The sequence below is a fragment of the Bicyclus anynana genome, chromosome Z, assembly GCF_947172395.1.
Source record: "Bicyclus anynana chromosome Z, ilBicAnyn1.1, whole genome shotgun sequence".
NCBI lineage: Eukaryota > Metazoa > Arthropoda > Insecta > Lepidoptera > Nymphalidae > Bicyclus > Bicyclus anynana.
In genome coordinates, this window is record NC_069110.1 from 868,048 (window position 1) to 887,379 (window position 19,332).

General features: G+C 39.3%; 1 protein-coding gene across 3 annotated transcripts in view; it reads right to left on the reverse strand.

The window, feature by feature from the left end:
• Positions 1 to 19,332, reverse strand: part of LOC112050442 (intermembrane lipid transfer protein VPS13B) — a 108,295-nt gene that overhangs the window by 14,670 nt on the left and 74,293 nt on the right. For all 3 annotated transcript variants that reach the window (XM_052890491.1, XM_052890489.1, XM_052890488.1), the window contains exons 59-76: positions 18,395 to 18,486; positions 17,713 to 17,837; positions 17,012 to 17,181; positions 16,085 to 16,213; positions 15,147 to 15,258; positions 14,280 to 14,456; positions 13,333 to 13,488; positions 11,802 to 11,903; positions 10,534 to 10,634; positions 7,799 to 7,970; positions 6,925 to 7,077; positions 5,325 to 5,484; positions 2,799 to 2,941; positions 2,245 to 2,319; positions 1,881 to 1,958; positions 1,389 to 1,466; positions 928 to 990; positions 679 to 703 (exon numbers count right to left, since the gene is read on the reverse strand). In XM_052890491.1, the coding sequence (XP_052746451.1) occupies positions 679 to 703; positions 928 to 990; positions 1,389 to 1,466; positions 1,881 to 1,958; positions 2,245 to 2,319; positions 2,799 to 2,941; positions 5,325 to 5,484; positions 6,925 to 7,077; positions 7,799 to 7,970; positions 10,534 to 10,634; positions 11,802 to 11,903; positions 13,333 to 13,488; positions 14,280 to 14,456; positions 15,147 to 15,258; positions 16,085 to 16,213; positions 17,012 to 17,181; positions 17,713 to 17,837; positions 18,395 to 18,486 (2,111 nt within the window). The remainder of the gene's footprint in view (positions 1 to 678; positions 704 to 927; positions 991 to 1,388; positions 1,467 to 1,880; positions 1,959 to 2,244; positions 2,320 to 2,798; positions 2,942 to 5,324; positions 5,485 to 6,924; positions 7,078 to 7,798; positions 7,971 to 10,533; positions 10,635 to 11,801; positions 11,904 to 13,332; positions 13,489 to 14,279; positions 14,457 to 15,146; positions 15,259 to 16,084; positions 16,214 to 17,011; positions 17,182 to 17,712; positions 17,838 to 18,394; positions 18,487 to 19,332) is intronic.

The following is a 19,332-nucleotide window of genomic DNA, read 5'->3' on the forward strand; positions in this document are numbered from 1 at the left end:
GCATACGAGTAATGCCAAAATAAATGATACTTATCCATGGTATACGACAAACTACCGTAATTAAATGAGTAAGTCATTAGCGTGTGCCAGTACACTACAAAGTAACACGTTAAAATAACATAATACCAAAAACACAATTCCTTGTAACTCAGAACAAATCAAACATAAGTGTATACCCAATTGATGAACGTTGTGTCAATTTTAATCTAAAGGTAAATGAAAATCTCATGAAAATTAGCCTAGTAGATCCAAAGATGTACGCGAACGTCCACTGCATTTCTACACTTTTTTAAGGTTCTGTGGTTCACAAGAAACCCTTATAGTTTCGCCATGTCCGTCTGTATATCAGACGGACGTCAGCCCGCGGTTTAGCGCAGAGACTATTACTACAAGAAAGCTGTAAATTAGCATGAGTACATTCATTAAAAATGTGAACAAAGTAGTAAAATGAAATCTTGAAAAAGTATTTTATTTAGGGTACCTCTTGCTATTCAATTTTAAAATTCATATTTCAAATAGTTCGATACTTCTGTGTCAAGCCACTTGTACTGTTCCGATGTAGTATACTTACATGTAAAAAAACTGCATCGAAATCGGTTTACCCGTTAAAGTACGACAGTACCATTGACAGACACAGATAACGAAAATAATATATATATTACGTAATAATATGCTTACCTTCAACCCCCACGGCAGTTTGATTCTGTAAATAATAAATAATAATAACATTAGAAAACTTAATACTGGATACAAAACCGGCTGATTTTATTTATCTTTACTAATAGATATTATAAAAAGTTAATGAGTGTCGTGGTTAGTCCTCATGATATTGAGTGATATTTGACATCTGTCAAACTTCAGTCAGTTTTCTGTCAGGACATCTGTCAGGTGACGTTTTAGGAGAGTTTACACATTAAATGAACTTACACCTTCGAGAGGCGACGCAATTTCATTAGGTGACGGTGTTACATCGCTCGCAGGTTCGTTCTGCTGTAAAAATAAACAAAGATCGATACAAAATATTTAATTATTATATTTATATAATAATATGAAATATTCACTAGGCCAAAGCGTTTATGATTCATGATGAAGAACGTCTTCAATACGTGACGTGTATTGCATGCATAGATTTAAGAGTCACCGACTCTTAAATCTATGCATTCAATACACACAGTAATAATATGTATGTAACTTCTTGAGGAAACGCTAAGGCGACGATCTTAGTTGTTATTGCCTTTGTTGCATTTATCTTGACAGTGTGATAAGGCAAGAATGTCTTTAATACGTAATGTGTATTGAATGCATAGATTTAAGAGTCGGTACAGAGTACGAATGTAATCGTGGTACTCGTAGATCAATAATTATAAAACATAGCATTATGAACTTACATCTGCTTGAGGCGACGCTAATTCATTAGGCGACGGTAGTAGCGGCTGTTGCCTAATGTCGCTGGTAGATTGGTTTTGCTGTAAAAATAAAACGATCGTCATACAATATTGAATTACATATAATTATACAGGTTGCTCGGGAGTATTTCCCATCCCTTCAAGGTGTTGACGAGTCCACTTATATTTTTTAATTTTTTAACTAAAAATATTTGCGTTTAAGGGACACATTTTAAGATCTATTTGCAAAAAAAAATATTATTTACCCCGTTAATATTAATTTTAGAAAACATGTCTGTTGAACATTTTTAATTAATTTTCAATAAAGAATAGAACCCCGTGTTATAGGAAATACTTCCCAGCAGCCTCTAAAACATGTAACATTAACTTTTCCAGTGTGAAAAGGCAAGAACGTGTAATAAAACGTGATATATATTGAATGTAATCGTGGTACTTGTAGATCAATAATTATAAAACACAGCACTATGAACTTACATCTTCTTCAGGTGACGCTAATTCATTAGGCGACGATACTAGCGGCTGTTGCCTAATATCAGTGGCAGATTGGTTTTGCTGTAAAATAAACCATGATTGTCACAAAATATTGGTTAATATTGAATATAAAACAGGCTGTCCCGTAATTAATGGATAAAACGCAAATGATAGATATACTTAACTAAAATACTAATCCCTGGTGGTTCTCAAATTATACTTTGGTCTATTTTTTGTACTTACAAAATTGCTCGTAATAATATTTCGGAGGCGATAAATTTTCATTACAAGAAAATATTTTTAAGTGTGCACATTCAAACTTTATCTGCAAATAACAAAGTAATAAAACATAACCCTATGAACTCACATGCTGAGGCGGCGCAATTTCACTAGCCGACGGTTTTAGTAGCCGTCGCCTAATATCGCTGGCAGATATGTCCTGCTGTAAAGTAAATATCGTCACAAAATCTTGAGTTTACTTTAATACGTAACCTATACTGTATATACCTTATATAGTTTGTGGTATTGTAGTGGGACTGATTTTATATATAAAATTATTTTCCTACTAGAGCCTCGTTATTTGTGAAGGTCAATAGTTCATTATATCCCCTAGTTTTCACGGGAAGTTTTTAAAAACAATCTGTGACAAACATTTTTAGGATTTTTAACTTAATCGAAAAGAATATTTCCACCTATAGACATTGGATTTTTAGCATGTAAATTAGCCATTGCTCTTTTTAAAACTATAACTCTAAAATGAATACAATACAAACTTTCAACCCCTTTTTTTATTCCCGTTTATCATAATACCAAAATTCATTCACGATTCAGCCGTTTAGCCGTGAAAAGGTAATAGACAGACAGACTTACATTCGAATATATAATAATGTAACAAATGACGAGTATCAGGATATGTCTCACCCGCTCAACGTCCATCAGCTGTACGAGCGTCGCGTAGGGATGTTTGTTGACGCGAACTTTGATCGTGCGGCTTTCCGCCGACAACTGCACCAGGTGTTCGCCCTCCGTTATCTCCACCGGTTCAGTCCACTTGATCTCCGGAGCTGCAAAGAAATCACGTGTATTCTTGAGGAGTTACAATTAAGGCCTGATTACAGCTCCATCTTACATTAAATTTTCATTCATCGCTAGCCCCCCGGCCCGCGTGGACCATCGGAAGTGTAACGAAAGAAGTTGCCAAGCTATAAATAGAGGTATCAGAAGTGGGATAATGAACCTGAGCCCGCATAGTGAACAAAGATTATGACGTAGGTTAAAACTACCCCGACAGTTTAGAACTTTACAAAATTACTTTCATATATTAAGTAATTTTGTAAAGTTAACTTTACAAACTGTCGGGGTAGTTTTAACCTACGTCATAATCTTTGTTCACTATTTTATATTTACTACTAACTAGAATACGGCCAAAACTAGAGACTTGCAGACAGGAGAATTCACTGCCTCTAATATAATTCCATTGTCAACTAGTGATGTACCAGTGCAATATTACTAATAACGTGGCATTACTAGAATGTATGGAATAAGAGATTACCGATTTTGAAACTTTCGAGTACGCAATTACATTGGGAACAATACGACAACAATGTTCTAAGATCTAATAGTCTATAATTATTCTATCTATAATTATATATTACTAGCGGACGCCCGCGACTTCGTCCGCGTAAATTTCGATGTCAACTTTACTACTACCCCTACCCTACCATTACCCCAACCCTACCCTGCCCAACCCCTACATCTACCCTACCCCTACCCTACCCTACCCTACCCCTACCCCTACCCTACCCCTACCCCCACCCTACCCCTACCTTACCTACACCCTACCCCCATCCTACCCCTACCCCCATCCTACCCCTACCCTTCCCGTACCCTATCCCTTTCCTACCCCTATCCCACCCGTACCCCTATCTCACACCTATCCTACCCCTACCCTACCACTTCCCTATCCTACCCGTACCTCTACCCTACCACTACCCTACCTCTACCCCTACCCTACCACTACCCTAAACCCGGCCCTAAACCTACCCTACCCCTACACTACCCCTACGCTTCCCTACCCGTACCCTACCCTACCCTGTAACTTCTCTATCTTACTCCTACCCTTAGCAAAATCGGTCCAGTCCTTCGAGAGTGGTGGTATGACCAAGAGAAATAGACTTCTATGCTAATAATATAAAGAGGTAAAGTTCGTGTGGTTGTAGAAGGTAATCTCTGGACCTACCGGACCGATTTGGAAAATTGTTTTACCAATAGAAAGCTACGTTATTTGCGAGTGTCATAGGCTATGTTTAATCCCCATATTCACACGGGAACGGGAACTACGTAAATGAAAGCGCCGGGCGTCATATAGCGGAATTTCTGCGTCTTTTAGAAATTTTGTATTATCTCCGAAAATATTTAATTAATTAACATACTGTAAAGGGCAAATCTTATCTCCATAATATCCTTGTGATTATTATATAATTTATTTTAATAAGGATTAAAGTTTAGTTGTATAAATAATGACGTAAACCTAAGTATATAAAATTAATAATTTTTAAAACACAAAAGGTACTATATCTGCTAATATATAGAAGATAGATATATGGTGTCGCGGACTTTTTTGTAGAACTTTTAAAGATACATAAAGTCTCCATACATTAATTTCAATTTTACACAATAGTTAAGGCAGCGCATGCGAATAAGTCTGTTTAAGAGGATTTTCAGTCCGACCTGTATGACAAAAACTGTGATAACTCGGCTAATATATATGATACCAATATAAAATATAGCCTATAGCACTCCCCGATAATGTAGCATTCTACTGGTGAAAGAATTTTTAAAATCGGACCAGTAGTTCCGAAGATTACCCCATTTAAAAAATGTGACAAACTTACAAACTTACAAACTTTACCTCTTTATAATATTAGTATAGATATAGTTCTAAGATCTAATAGTCTTCTCAATAGATTAAATTACAATACAGCTTACCTAACAAGATCTGTTTAGATACATTCAAGTTCTATGATACGAGAGAGGATAAAATGTCATTGTACATTGTATCGTCGTTATCAACCCATATTCGGCTCACTGCTTAGTTCGAGTCTCCTCTCAGAATGAGAGAGATTAGGCCTTAGTCTACCACGCTGGCCCAATGTCGATTGGGAGACTTCTCGAAGAAAATTCTCTGGTATGCAGGTTTCCTCACGATGTTTTCCTTCACCGTTTGAGACACGTGATATTTAATTTCTTAAAATGCACACAACTGAAAAGTTGGAGGTGCATGGCCGGGACCGGATTCGAACCCACACCCTCCGGAATTAGAGGCAGAGGTCATATCCACTGGGCTATCACGGCTTAAGTGTATGTACATTGTATATAAACTATAAGCATTCATACCTCAGACAACTTGCTCACAAGTTTGAAATTAAATACTTAGATGTTACTCACAAGGTTTATCTACTCCATATCCAAAATTGAAAAAAATGCCCTGCGATTCGGACTGTTTGTCCAAAGAAGGATACTGCTCGCAGTAGGAAGGCGTAGAATACATTAGTACTGTATCCCGCACGGTGTTCCACCACTTCACTCCGCTGCATTCCAGCTTCGGCTGCCACACAATTATTATTATAGTACAGGAAATCTAGGAAATATGACTCAAAGAATACATGACTCGAGATTTTTTAACCATCGGTAGGGAGCCACCCAACAAGCTTAACTTGAGTACAACAACCGCCCCAACCTCCCCAAAAATCTTTTTGAGTTTCACTCCAAGGGAGGCGTCCCTTAGAGTGAAACTCAAAAAGTTTTTGGATTGCGTTTTTCTCCTAAACCATGAGTTTTACATTAAAGTATATTTGACACAAAATGTAGAGGATATATTCTCATCTACAATTAATGACATTGAGGTACTATATCGTACGACTTTGTACTCAAGTTAAGATTGTTGGGTTGCTCCTTACCGATGGTTAAAAAATCTCGAGTCATGTAATTCTCGTACAAATCATAAACGATTTTTTCTAGATTTCCTGTACTATTGTCAGTAGACAATTTTAACGACCCATTACCGGTTTACCCTCCCATAAGAAGTTCTCACTTCAAAAATACCTCACAGGCGGAAGATAATTGAATAATAACAATCATAGATGATAAAACGGCTCGGTGTTGAACTGCATGAAACGATTGTGTACTTAGTTCTTTAAGTAAGCTTGTAAAATGGTGGTAAACAAAAAAATGAACCTTGGCTGAGTTTTTTGTGGGTTTCTTGAACCGAGGCGCATTTGGCACCCTCGTAACTTTAATTTTAAGTTTTCGACTTAATTACCATCATTAAATCATGAAATAACTTGACATTTCAAAAGTGCTTGTAAACTAACCGTAATTTCAATTAGGGTTAGTTTACTAGCATTAATGAAATTTGAATTTGACATAACACCTAATGTACGTTTACTGCAGAACATCGGCTCTTTGTACGTTTCAAACACCCGTTGTGTTTGAAAGAAACTTCAGCATTGCGACTTCTTAGTTTGGCTATTCTACACAGCATTTCGATCAACCAAGTTCTAATGTGCATAACAAATTTTTTGTTACTTTTACGTTGTTGGTTAAAACATTGAGCTCTTATAATAAAAAGGACGCACAACCATGTAAAAATTTCACTTATAAAAACTGGCCAATTTTGCTTTGACAGTTTTAAAATTATTGGTAAAGAAAATTATACCTAAAGGCCTTTAAATATAGTCCAATATTCAATAAAATCCCAAATTCAGAGCAAATCCAACCCTAAGCATTGAGTTTAAGGTTGAATTTGCAAATGTGACTACTTGAATTGAGTGCCAAGAAGTTGTATTTGGCACTCATTGGGTGGAGACGTCTTTTGGTCGCTGATTGTGCATCTACTTTTTAATAGAAGATCGATTTATAAAAAAGTAAATTAAGCTACGTTTTGTGGTTGGAACACTATTTTTTTAGAACAGTTTCGGTCATAATTCTGCTTCGCAACTGTTAACTCAGATGAGGAATTTGAACGTGCCATTGTAACATTACTCACCCGACCCTTATCCATGTCTTCAGGAGTCGATTGGGCCACGAGCATCACGTTTGCAGATGTCTTGTTTTGCACCGCAAACTGTGGGTACGGGTCCGGCGCCACTGTGACTATCCAGCGATATTCGTGGCGCATTTGTGTCACTACGACGGCCTCCTGCAAACACTTGTATATCATCATTTTCATCATTATCAACCTTTTTTTTATAAAAAGAATATTTGCCATACTTTTTTTTACAATATGACCAATATTCCCATTGCCCTCCAACTAGTCGGGAAAAACTGTGCTAGGAGTGGGTAGGTACGACAATAGACCAACGGGGCGGGGATCGAACTATCACCCCTCGGTGATGAGTCCGACCGCTCTTACCGTTGAGCTATTTAGGTTTAATTTAACGGTCCACTACAGGGCCAGGCCTCTCTAAGTATAGGAGAGGGGATAGGGGATATTGTGCTCAAACCCGACACGCAGGGACAAAAAGTTTTATGGGTTTTAACTACTATTTAAGATAATATTAGCAAGATAAGACAAGGGAGCGCCCAAGGACGTGCAAAAGTCAGGATAAAAGTTTCAGCGAGTAGAATACGAGTAGCTTGAACGGTGAAGTTGAGTAAAGAAGCGCCTTCTAAGGAACTTTAAAACCAGCATCCAGAGCCACAAGCCTCGGGCACTGTTCGAAGTTATTCTCTGCTGTTAATGGGCTTTGATCCTAGGCAATTTAATACAGGAACTAATAAATATATAGGAGGGGTGTACATAATGAAATAGAAAAGACAGTTGTTGGTTATTTGACTCACGCAAGAGGTTTCGTTCAGCAGGGGGAGTTTGACTCACGCAAGAGGTTTTGGTCAGCAGGGGGGGGGGGGGGGTGACTCACGCAAGAGGTTTCAGTCAGCAGGCCGATGGGGCGGCGCTTCTGCGGCACGTCGAGGCGCACGGGCACGGCGTGCCGGTGCTCCGACACGGCGAGCAGCAGCAGCAGCCGCAGCTCGGCCAGCTCGCCGCCCCAGCGCTCGCGCAGCTTGAACACGAGCGGCCTGCCGTGGTTGCTGCAACACGACAGACTGTCATACGTCTATATCATCGATACAATTATTTTTATTTTATTTTTTATTTCTTAGGGATAGTTAACATTTACATATTATTTCTTAAATCTAAAAATAAACGTAAAAATAGTTTAAACATGTAAACAACGATACTATCCACGAATACACATACGAAAATAATGGCGTCACAAAATACACAAACATAAATCAATTACAAAAAAAAGAGAGAATTATAACAATAATAATTATAAAAATTTTAATAAAAAAAATTCAACCGACTTCCAACTCAAAAAATAACTTTAACTAAAAAGCAAAAAATAACATCCTACCTATGTGCTACCTTCTGATCAGTTTGAAGGCGGTGCCAAGCCAGTGATGTTTTAATTAAATACGTTTAAACTACAAAATTTCTGTGGTGAATAACCACACACAGAAACAACTTTAATTAAAACACGACACTGGCTTGGCACCGCCTTCAAACTGATCAGAAGGTAGCACATAGGTAGGATGTTATTTTTTGCTTTTTAGTTAAAGTTATTTTTTGAGTTGGAAGTCGGTTGAATTTTTTTTATTAAAATTTTTATTTTTTTATTTTTAGTGTTAGCATACCCACTGCGTGTGTACAGTCACAACCTATCTAAGTGGAAAGTTCTTATCAATACAAAATTATCAAGTCCAAACACAAGATAGCTACTGTGAGCCGTCGAGGAGTTCTCTTCATCACCAGACCCTTAATACAGTCGCAATCCATCTAGTTGGAAAGTTCTCATCAATACAAATTTATCAAGTCCAAACACAAGGTAGCTACTGTGAACCGTCGAGGAGTTCTCTTCACTGTCCCTCGTCTTCATCATCAGACCCTTAATACAGTCACAATCCATCTAGGTGGAAAGTTCTCATCAATACAAATTTATCAAGTCCAAACACAAGGTAGCTACTGTGAACCGTCGAGGAGTTCTCTTCACTGTTCCTCGTCTTCATCACCAGACCCTTAATACAGTCACAACCCATATAGGTGTAAAGTACTCATCAATACAAATTAATCAAGCCCAAACAAAAGGTGACTGCTGTAAATCCTTGACGAGTTCCATCGTCTGTGATTCGGCTCCATCATCAGACCAACTCCAAACCTTCATAAAGTTGTAGTGGTTTAAAATACCTTATGGAAACACTAACAAACGTACTAGCCGTCTCTACAACTTTCGAAAGTTCCTCTCAATTTCTCCAGGATGCCATCATCAGATCCTGACATGAAAAAAATGGGACCACCCTGGAAGTAAACCCTACAAAACAAAAAAAGAATTTTCAAAATCGGTCTATAATTGACGGAATTATCGCTGGACATACATAAAAAAAAAAAAAAAAAAAAAAAAAAAAAAAAAAAAAAAAAAAAAAAAAAAAAAAAAAAAAAAAAAAAAACATACATACAGCCGAACGTAGAACCTCCTCCTTTTTGGAAGTCGGTTAAAAAATACAACGAAACACAAATAGGTAAGAAAAAAAATGTAATAATAATTATAATAAGAGATCTAATAATAAGAATTAAGACACTATTACTACTCAGGTACAGGGATATTTAATTTTGAAGAGTGATTGAGATGGCCTTTTTATATTGGGGTTCGGGCAAGGCAAATACGTCCACATCGTCAAATAGCTTGTTGTATGTGTCCACAAGTCGACGCACAGGCGCGCGCTTTCCAGCGTTGGTTTTACAGAAATTGACAGCGAATAAATTATAAGCACGCACCCAACGTTGACCTGCGTACCTCAAAACATTTAGTGATAATTTACATACTAAGTCAGGACAATCGTATTTATTGTTGATGAGTCCATTCAATACCATTGCTTCAAGCAACTTGCTTAATTAATAATGCAGAACGCCAGATATTGACCCAGCAGTGTCAAATGAAATCGTAAATTAACTAAAAATACTCAATTTTCATATAATTGGTTTAACATATACCATATTTATTGATAAAGTCCTGAATTTCCGGAAAAAGGGACATTCTGCATTCTGGTTATGCATTTTTGAAGTAATAACCTCTTATGGGAGGGTAACGCGTTACAGCTGAAGTCGGCACGTTTGACACTTGCATTTGACAGAGCGAACTTCAAACTGATTTTACGACCACAGATTATTATAAAAGTTTCAAGACTTTTATATAAACTCAATAATTAATTAGATTCAATTAATTAAAGCAATTAGTTGAAGTCTTTTCTCGAGCGTTCCGAAACGCACACGTAATTTTTTTATTCATATAGAAGTTTCGACTTAGGTTTAATTCACCTAGTTCTAAAGGATTTAAAAATATGTTGACTAAATGGTAAAACTAGCAATAAAATTGTGTATGTGTGTGTGTGCGTCTGTGTAATATTTTAAATATTTACACACACTTTTATAACTTTTGTGGGAAAGTCGTTTTGATTGTTTATGATCTTGTTCTATTAGTTCTAAATAAAAACTATTAATTTTAAAATTATTTACACATTCAAAATACGACAAAACAAACATTAATTAAGTTTACATTACCTTACAGTATTAACTACAGTAGTAACTTTACATTACCTTGTATCAAGAGTCGGTTCGACGATATCGAACTCTGTATCGGAATATGTAGGTAGGAAGCATTCTTCATGTGTGGTGTCACCCACCGCGAGCGCTAACACCTGGGTTTAAAATATTTATTATTTCACAAAGAATTCACTTATGTGAAACTTACAGGCTAATACAATACATTTCAGTTTGAGCGTACAATAATAATAAAAATAATAGTGCTAACAAATAAACAATGAGAAATCTAAAATGTTATACACAATATTTCAATAATTATTTGTCGACATTACATTTGCTCGAGCCGCTGCTGTATTGCACAAATAATTTACAGAGTAATGTGCGACTAGAATTCGATGAGCGAACTTGAAAACAGTGTTCATTCTCAAGTACAATTAATCTACCTCAGGAAGTCTGTTTGGAATTTCATGTAGTTGTAAGTTGGCTGCACAAACGCTCGCTTGTCGTAACGACACAACCTATAGACCATCATGGCCGACAGTGTTTTCTGACGTTTAATCAAATGTTTAATTTAAAATTTGGAAGCATTCTGGTCTCAAAAAATGCCAAGTTTTACAATCTAACAGAACGCTATTGAACAATTTAAGACCTTTTTAAAAAAGATGTCAACTAGCCAATTGCACACATTTCGGATAAAACAACTTTATTCAACAAAACACGTGAGCAGTCACGCAAGGAATCCAATATTAACTGTTTTTTTTTTAATTGAAGGCAACCTTAACGCTATCCGAACCGTTAAGTTTCAGCTACTGAAATAGACAAAAGTTGTAGTAGTTGTGGTAGGCTATTAATTTTGGTATATTACGTGTATATTGTGATACTCCGTAATAGCCCAGTGGATATGACCTCTGCCTCCGATTTCGAATTCTAATTCTCCAATTTCGAATCCAATCGAACTTTTCAGTTGTGTGCATTTTAAGAAATTAAATATCACGTGTCTCAAACAGTAAAGGAAAAACATCGTGAGGAAACCTGTATACCAGAGAATTTTTTTAATTATCTGCATGTGTGAAGTCTGCCAATCCGCATTGGACCAGCGTGGTGGACTTATTTGGCCTAACCACTCCTATTCTGAGAGGAGACTCGAGCTCAAAAGTGAGGCGAATTGGCTAATAATGAAGATGTGTATACTATTCTCTCGCCTTTTTCATATACATCACATTTTCGTAGTATTCACCTGGTATCATATCACATTGATTCCAAAGAGGAAACTCCATAAAAAATGTTATAAATAACAATTGAAATATTTGTCTTGCTCTTACCGAAACGTCACGTTGTAGTCTGTTAATGAAAACGAATGTAGGAGTTATTCCAAGGATGTTTAATTTTTCCTTTTCCTCGTAGCACATAGTCAACATCTCCACCTAAAGCGGAAAATAGAATACATTATTATTATAGCTTTGAGATATTACTATATGTTTATTGTAGAGATTTTAAAATTCCAATGTCTTGCAATACGCATTACCGGAAGTACAATAATGCTTTTTTATGGCTAATTAGCTTGCAAAAAAGCAACGATGAGGTCTATGGAACACGCTTGCTTAGATAGCGCCTATTCACTATGGCTTTGATAGTGGTGACTTTGGTGTTTGGCAAGAACACAGACAACGGAAGAGCATTCCACACTTTACCAGTTCGGATAGGAAACTTTGAAGCAAAATGTTAATGCATTTACGATGTCTCGCTGTTCTGTGGTAGACGGGAGTGCTCCTCCCTTCTACCACAGGGACAAAAGTGTTGTACACAATACAATACAATGCATCGAGTTGATTATTGTAACAGAATCATCCCAAAGGTGACTGCAATAGTAAAGGATAAGTAGTAATTTCAATATGAAGTACCACTTAACCTTGTTTATGATACCTAGCTATATATGTTACTAGCTTTCGCCCACGGCTTCGCCCGCGTTTAAGTCGGGGTAACAACGAGTCTGTGTACCAATTTTTAGCTTCTTATCTTGAAAATTGCGGAATACTCCATACAAACTTCCACGCCCCGTTTTAGGGAAGTGGGGGGGTTAGAAAGAGACAAAAACTAGCCTATGTCACTCTCCATTCTTTCAACTATCTCCACTTAAAAAAACACGTAATTTCGTCGCTCCATTCGTCGCTCGTTTTTGCCATGAAAAACGGACAAACAGACACACACTTTCACATTTATAATACTAAATAGTATAATAGTATGGATGATCTAATATTTTAAGCCAAAATGGAAATTAGGTAAGATTGTGATATGCATCATTGCATTTGGTATAGGTGTAGGTGGTTTGGCCCTGTACTGAAGCATCAAAATAGGCTGATAATAATGGTCGGTGGCCATCACTAGTTGCCGGATGGATGCTGGATGCAGGCAATTCGGAAGTCTTTATTTTAAATTTATTATTTATTTATTTACTTAGTCGAGGTTACTACACTATTGATGAGTTTCTTAACGATAAAGGTGCTTGGAGGCCATTGGATCAGCTTCCACCTTCACACAGAAAATAAAACTATAAGAAATTGTAATTTAATTGTTATCAAATGTAAATTGTAATACTGTATGACTTTTTCAAAAGAGCGACTGTTGAGTTTCTCGCCGGTATCTTCTCAGCAGAACCTGCCTTCCGAACCGGTGGTGGAATCTTTACAAATAGTCAACTGACGTGTCAAAAGTGCTTGTAAAGTGAGCCTACTTGAAATAAATGATTTTTTTAATTTTACAGGAAGCCCATGTTTAGAGGACCATTGGCCGACGACAACGCTCGCTTCACTGCGCGACCGAATAGCGCCGATGCGGCAGAACTGTGAGCTGTACCAGTTGTCCGCAGCGTACGGCGAAGTCGACGGCGCGGTCGAGTGCCACGTGGTTCGGCGGCGCCTGCCCGTAGCGCCCCGGCTCCTGCTGCCACACTCGCAGCTTGTCGCTCACGAACGTTTCGCGACCGATCTCCTTCGACAGGAAGAATGGGTTCTGAAACACAGTAGATAACAATCATTATTTCCAATGCGGGTTGGCTATTCAAGCTATCTAAGTATGTTACAAGCCGTGGTAGCCCAGTGGATATGACCTCGGCATCCGATTCCGGAGGGTGTGGGCTCGAATCCGGTCCGTGGTATGCACCTCCAACTTTTCAGTTGTGTGCATTTTAAGAAATTAAATATTACGTGTATAAAACGGTGAAGGAAAACATCGTGAGGAAACCTGCATACCAGAGAATTTTCTCAATTCTCTGCGTGTGTGAAGTCTGCCAATCCACATTGGGCCAGCGTGGTGGACTATTGGCCTAATCCCTCTCATTCTGAGAGGAGACTCGAGCTCAGCAGTGAGCCGTATATGGGTTGATAACGACAAGTATGTTAGTATGAGTTCTAAAAATTTGTCAGTTATGTACATCTAACAAAAGCGACGTACAATTACGAAAATTGGCAGGGTTTATACTAAGTAGACGTTCGTTAATGACGGATTCTGCGACAGGGCCGGATTAAGGAGAATCGTGGGATGGCGTGCCCGGTCTTGCCCGGACCGCCTTCTTGACTGCTTCCATGTTATTTACTCGTCACCCTTGTCCCATTGTGTACACTGTTCCCCTTCTAGCACGGCTGGTCACTAATAGATGGATTTCTGCCCCGTCGCCTCTTATGTCATTGGTGCGCAAACTTCCTTAGCCGGTGAGAATTTGCCTCCGAGTAAACGAGTTGGTACTACTCATGGAGCCATGGAAGGTAGTGGTCATCCCCATGCCGCATATTGTAACAACTCACGGTCATGACATCCTTCGGCGCCGCCACAGCGACGCCGGGCTCCAGCGCGCAGAGCGGCGCGCCGTTGTCTGCGCGCAGCGTCAGCGTGAGCGGAGACGCGTTCGCGATCAGCACCAAGGGACGGATCAGCAGCTCGAGCGAACAACCGCCTCCCACGCGCACCGGCACATAATTGACCTGAAAAAGATATAAAAGTGTGCTTTAGAGCTACCGCAGACATACAATTGTGAGTTCGCCGACTAAGTTTTGACGGCCTCGGTAGCGCGTGGTGGATTTACAAGACGGTGGTCTTGGGTTCGATCCTCGGCTAGGCCGATTGAGGTTTTCTTAATTGGTCCAGGTCTGGCTGGTGGGAGGCTTCGGCCGTGGCTATTTACCACCCTACCGACAGTTTATTCAGATGATCTACAGCAAAATTGAGTTCACTGACAGTGACTTATGTTATAACCAAGGTGGCAACTCCCTGTCCACGACCAGTGTGATGCATATCGATAACAAGTAAATCTCGGAGTTTTAAGATAATTTGTGATTCGAGTTTCACCAATAAATAATATATAAGCAGATACGCAAAACTAGTAATTCCTGTATTTTGCCACGCATGCCATCAGCGTTCCATGAAAGTATGATAATTCCCTTTTATACATACTGACTATTTTAGTCGTGTCATTCATTAGGGTGGATACAGGCATAATTTTCTTTGATGGGTTTCTATTATATGGATTTTCCAATTTATATCATACACATATGTCTACGATATATACTGCGTTTAGAATTTTGTCCATCAACGGACGTCTGTTGGCTGTAAACGATGATAATGACGACTAGCATTTTCAATTAAAATTTGTTATTTATTTGATGGATACTAACCAAAATCTCAGTTTCCGGCTGCCGCGATGGCCGCTGCCAAGTGCCTGGCCAATGGTTGCTTACTATCGAGTACGGCCAGCCTGACTCCGCGCGCGCACCAGAGTGACGTACCCTGAGTGATGAAAGTATTTGCTATTAGAACGTAGCGGATCAATTTATAAAATATGAAATCGCTAAAGGATAAAAGATTTAAAGGTCAGATTAACTACGCTGCTTACTACGACCCACAGTGATAACGTTTGACTGTGACGACCACTACGACGACACGGATGGTAATGGTGACTGACCTGGACCTAACCTAACATACCCTTCAAGGAGGCTTTCGCTCACGAAACCCCATTGCAAAAGTATATGGGTCGGTGCTGTCGTTAATCGCAGATACTAATCTAACTAAATAATAATCGTGATAGTCAGATATCATTTAAAAAGATGTTAATAAAAAACGCAGCTTACAAAGTTTTAGAATCTACCTAAAAACCAGTCTAGAAACATCAAATAATTTTAATGGCAAACCAAAAATTAATATAATAACAATTATTGAAGAATATTTTTTTACTAATATTTATTAGTGTTTTGGATATATTTATGTTTTATTAGGAATACAATGTTTCTCTTTATCAACACTCAAAATGTCCCACTTGAGTTTATGATTGCAACAAACTGTATACGTGAGCGTGATCGTTAAGATACCTAAGTGGAACGTACCCAAAGTGTAATCCACGACTCTAAGCTACTTTCGACATTTTCGAATGAAGTAAATTTCCATAAATTTCATTTCCACAGCGCAATCCTGGAAATCAGGTGACCTTCGGCTCGACAATATTTAATAGCAATGTCAATGTTTGTTACGTCGATGCCATAAAATTTCTTCATCTTTATGCCTAAAGAACTTCAAAAAAGACTCTCTCTTTTCAATGAGAAAAGAAAGAAAGACTTACCATTCTGCTAAATCTTCTGCAATTTCCTCTATCTCGTTGACCGATTTTGCGTTTGCAAACACTGAAGTCTTCGTCACTCCGTAGAACAGTGGAATTTCGAGCGTCCCAGAAGGACAGTCACTGACGTCGCTGTCCAAATAAAGGTTACCGTTAATCATCGACATAACATATTATAATAACTTAAGGCGTATTTACGTTTGTCTGACGTGTCGTGACGCGTCAGAACAGAATCGGTATCATACATTTTGTATGGTAACGTTTACACTTATGTGTTGTGACATGTCATGACCTTCTGATGCGTCGCATAAAAAATGTATGAAACCGATTTGTTCCGATGCGTTATAACACGACACGTCAGACAAATATAAATCCGGCTTTACTCTACGGTTACTGCGTCAGAGACAGGCAATGAATTAGCAGTGCGACAAGTTTACGGCGCCACAAATTACAGACGGTTATAACCACTTAAGCAGTAAGTAATTGGATTAACGCAATGAGTAAATTATTATTTACTCTGGACATTAAAACCAAAAACGACAAACAGCCACTAGTAGCCCTGCATGTTAGTGCATGATTGAGATGGTTCAGGGCGTCTGCAGATGTTGGGTGGCGCCGCGTCCGAGCACCGTCTGTACGGACAGCGGCTGAACCTGGTCGAAAGCCTTTCCGCTACCTGTACTTGAAGGTGAGCGAGTGAGTGATGGACGCGGTGCCGGGCGTCTGCAGATGTTGGGTGGCGCCGCGTCCGAGCACCGTCTGTACGGACAGCGGCTGAACCTGGTCGAAAGCCTTTCTGTTACCTGTACTTGAAGGTGAGCGAGTGAGTGGTTGACGCGGTGCCGGGCGTCTGCAGATGTTGGGTGGCGCCGCGTCCGAGCACCGTCTGTACGGACAGCGGCTGAACCTGGTCGAAAGCCTTTCTGTTACCTGTACTTGAAGGTGAGCGAGTGAGTGGTTGACGCGGTGCCGGGCGTCTGCAGATGTTGGGTGGCGCCGCGTCCGACCACCGTCTGTACGGACAGTGTCTCCGCCTCCGCCTCGTTCTGTGACGGCGCGTCTTGCACTGTAACGGCGCCTGGTTTTGACTTTATCGTTACCTGTAGCGACGAACATTAAAAATATAAATACACTGACCCGGTACCCAGACATTAAAGTTTAAATTTAAACCAAGGTCGTAGATATAGAAAATTATTAGCTGACAATACAAATGTTCTGCCACAAATAGTAATAAATCTTTTGACACATTTTATATAGAAAAATCATACTTACTCTTAGTTACGCGTTAAAGTACGCGTAACTTATGTTATCATTAATGTACATTGTACATGTCACCGGCGTCATACGGGCCGACTCTTGGGAGGACGAGCGGTACTGGCCCTACGCATAATTTCCGGGCCACCTTCTTGACTCCCTACAGGTTACTTAATCGATATTTTTGCCCCATTCTACGCACTCTCCTCTTTCTAGGGCTGGAAAACCACTACACGATGGATTCTCCCGCCCCGCGCGAACCCGTCACTGGCAAGAATGCGCTCCGAGTCACGGAACTCACGGGACTCTGACTCCGAGACACCAAAGTTAAACATACAGATAAGAAGTCGGTCATTGGACAACATGACAACACTCACTTCAGCGTCGAGAGGCAAGTGCGAGCGCACCATGAAGAACGGCCAAGCAGTGGCGATGACGCGGCCGTCGGCGTGCGCGCGCACCACGCGGCACCATATCGCCGAGTACGATTCACCGGTGGGCACTGCAAACAACACTTTCATTTATTGAAGAGTCCTCATCATCATCTTCATCATCATCGTCGTTCTCATCATCGTCCACGTCGTATCATCATCATCATCATTGTCATATCATCATCACCATCGTCGTCATCGTCATCGTCATCGTTTTCGTCATCGTCGTCGTCATCGTCATCGTCATCGTCATCGTCCTCGTCATCGTAATCATCATCATCATCATCATCATCATCATCATCATCATCATCATCATCATCATCATCATCATCATCATCATCATCATCATTTAATTAATAAAAACTGATGATATATGTTCTTAATAATTAGAAAAAAATATACTATTAACAAGCTCTTTCATTTGATATGTTGATGCAGCTTAGATTTTATTTTAAAATGTCCATCTTTCCTTTCAAAAGTAACCTTCATATTTGGAAATATTATGCGTATTCCAAGGTTTTTCGGAAATCTTGCATATTTTAAAGCGATTGAGAGGGATTGTTTTAAAGTTCTCTAAGAACGCCATCTACTGGTAATTTAAAATAAACGTAAAGAAATTTTAGTTCACCTTTGACGAGCCACGGCATTTTATCTTGTCGACATTCTTTCAGCGGAATGTCACCAGACCATCGGTTTGTCTCGAGCGCGCTAAATCTAAGCCTGAAAATATGATGACGTCAAAAAAGCTTTAAGTGGAAGATCGAGATCCACAGTCACACGGTGAGAGCCATTGAAGCGAGCGAGGCGGACAGATAACGTGTGACATCTCTCTCATCAACTATAAGATATGAGTCAGTGTGCCGCCTACGACCAACGAGACTCGTTGAAAGGCAAAATGTCGGTGGAGTAGTCCCAGTCCCAGTCGTCAAAAATTCAAAATTCAATGATTTCAAGTAGGCTCAGTTTATAAGCACTTTTAAAACATCAGTTGACTATTTTACGTTACTAATACTATGTCATTAGTGCGTTGCGTTGCGTTGTGACAACCGATCAAGGCATTGTATGCCATATCTGCATTACGAAGAAGAACGACATCGCACGTCTTTATGCGCATAAAGACGACGCACGCACTCATTCTCGGATAGTTTCTTTTGTATGCTTTGTGATGCATATAATGTGGCATGTCATTTGAGATAAACGGGAAACAACACAGTGTCGACACTGCGACGACACAACATAACGCAACGTAATGCACTGATGGGGCATCGCTCTAAGAGCCGACATGACACTGAACACGAAAAATCATTGCCACATGAAAAATGACATTACATCGTTAATGTTAAAATAACAATGTTACATCACCGCCAAAACGAAAATCAGTGCCATTTTTAATAGTGGTTCATGTTTTGAATCGTACACCGACATACATATATACCCTGGAGCGATACCAACAGAAAAAAATTTCGTCTCCCATCTAAGCCCAGTAAGGCTTCTGCGCTCAACAGAACCCCCAATGACACTAATGCGGTCACAGAGTCCGAAGCAAAGGTGAAAACAAAAAATACT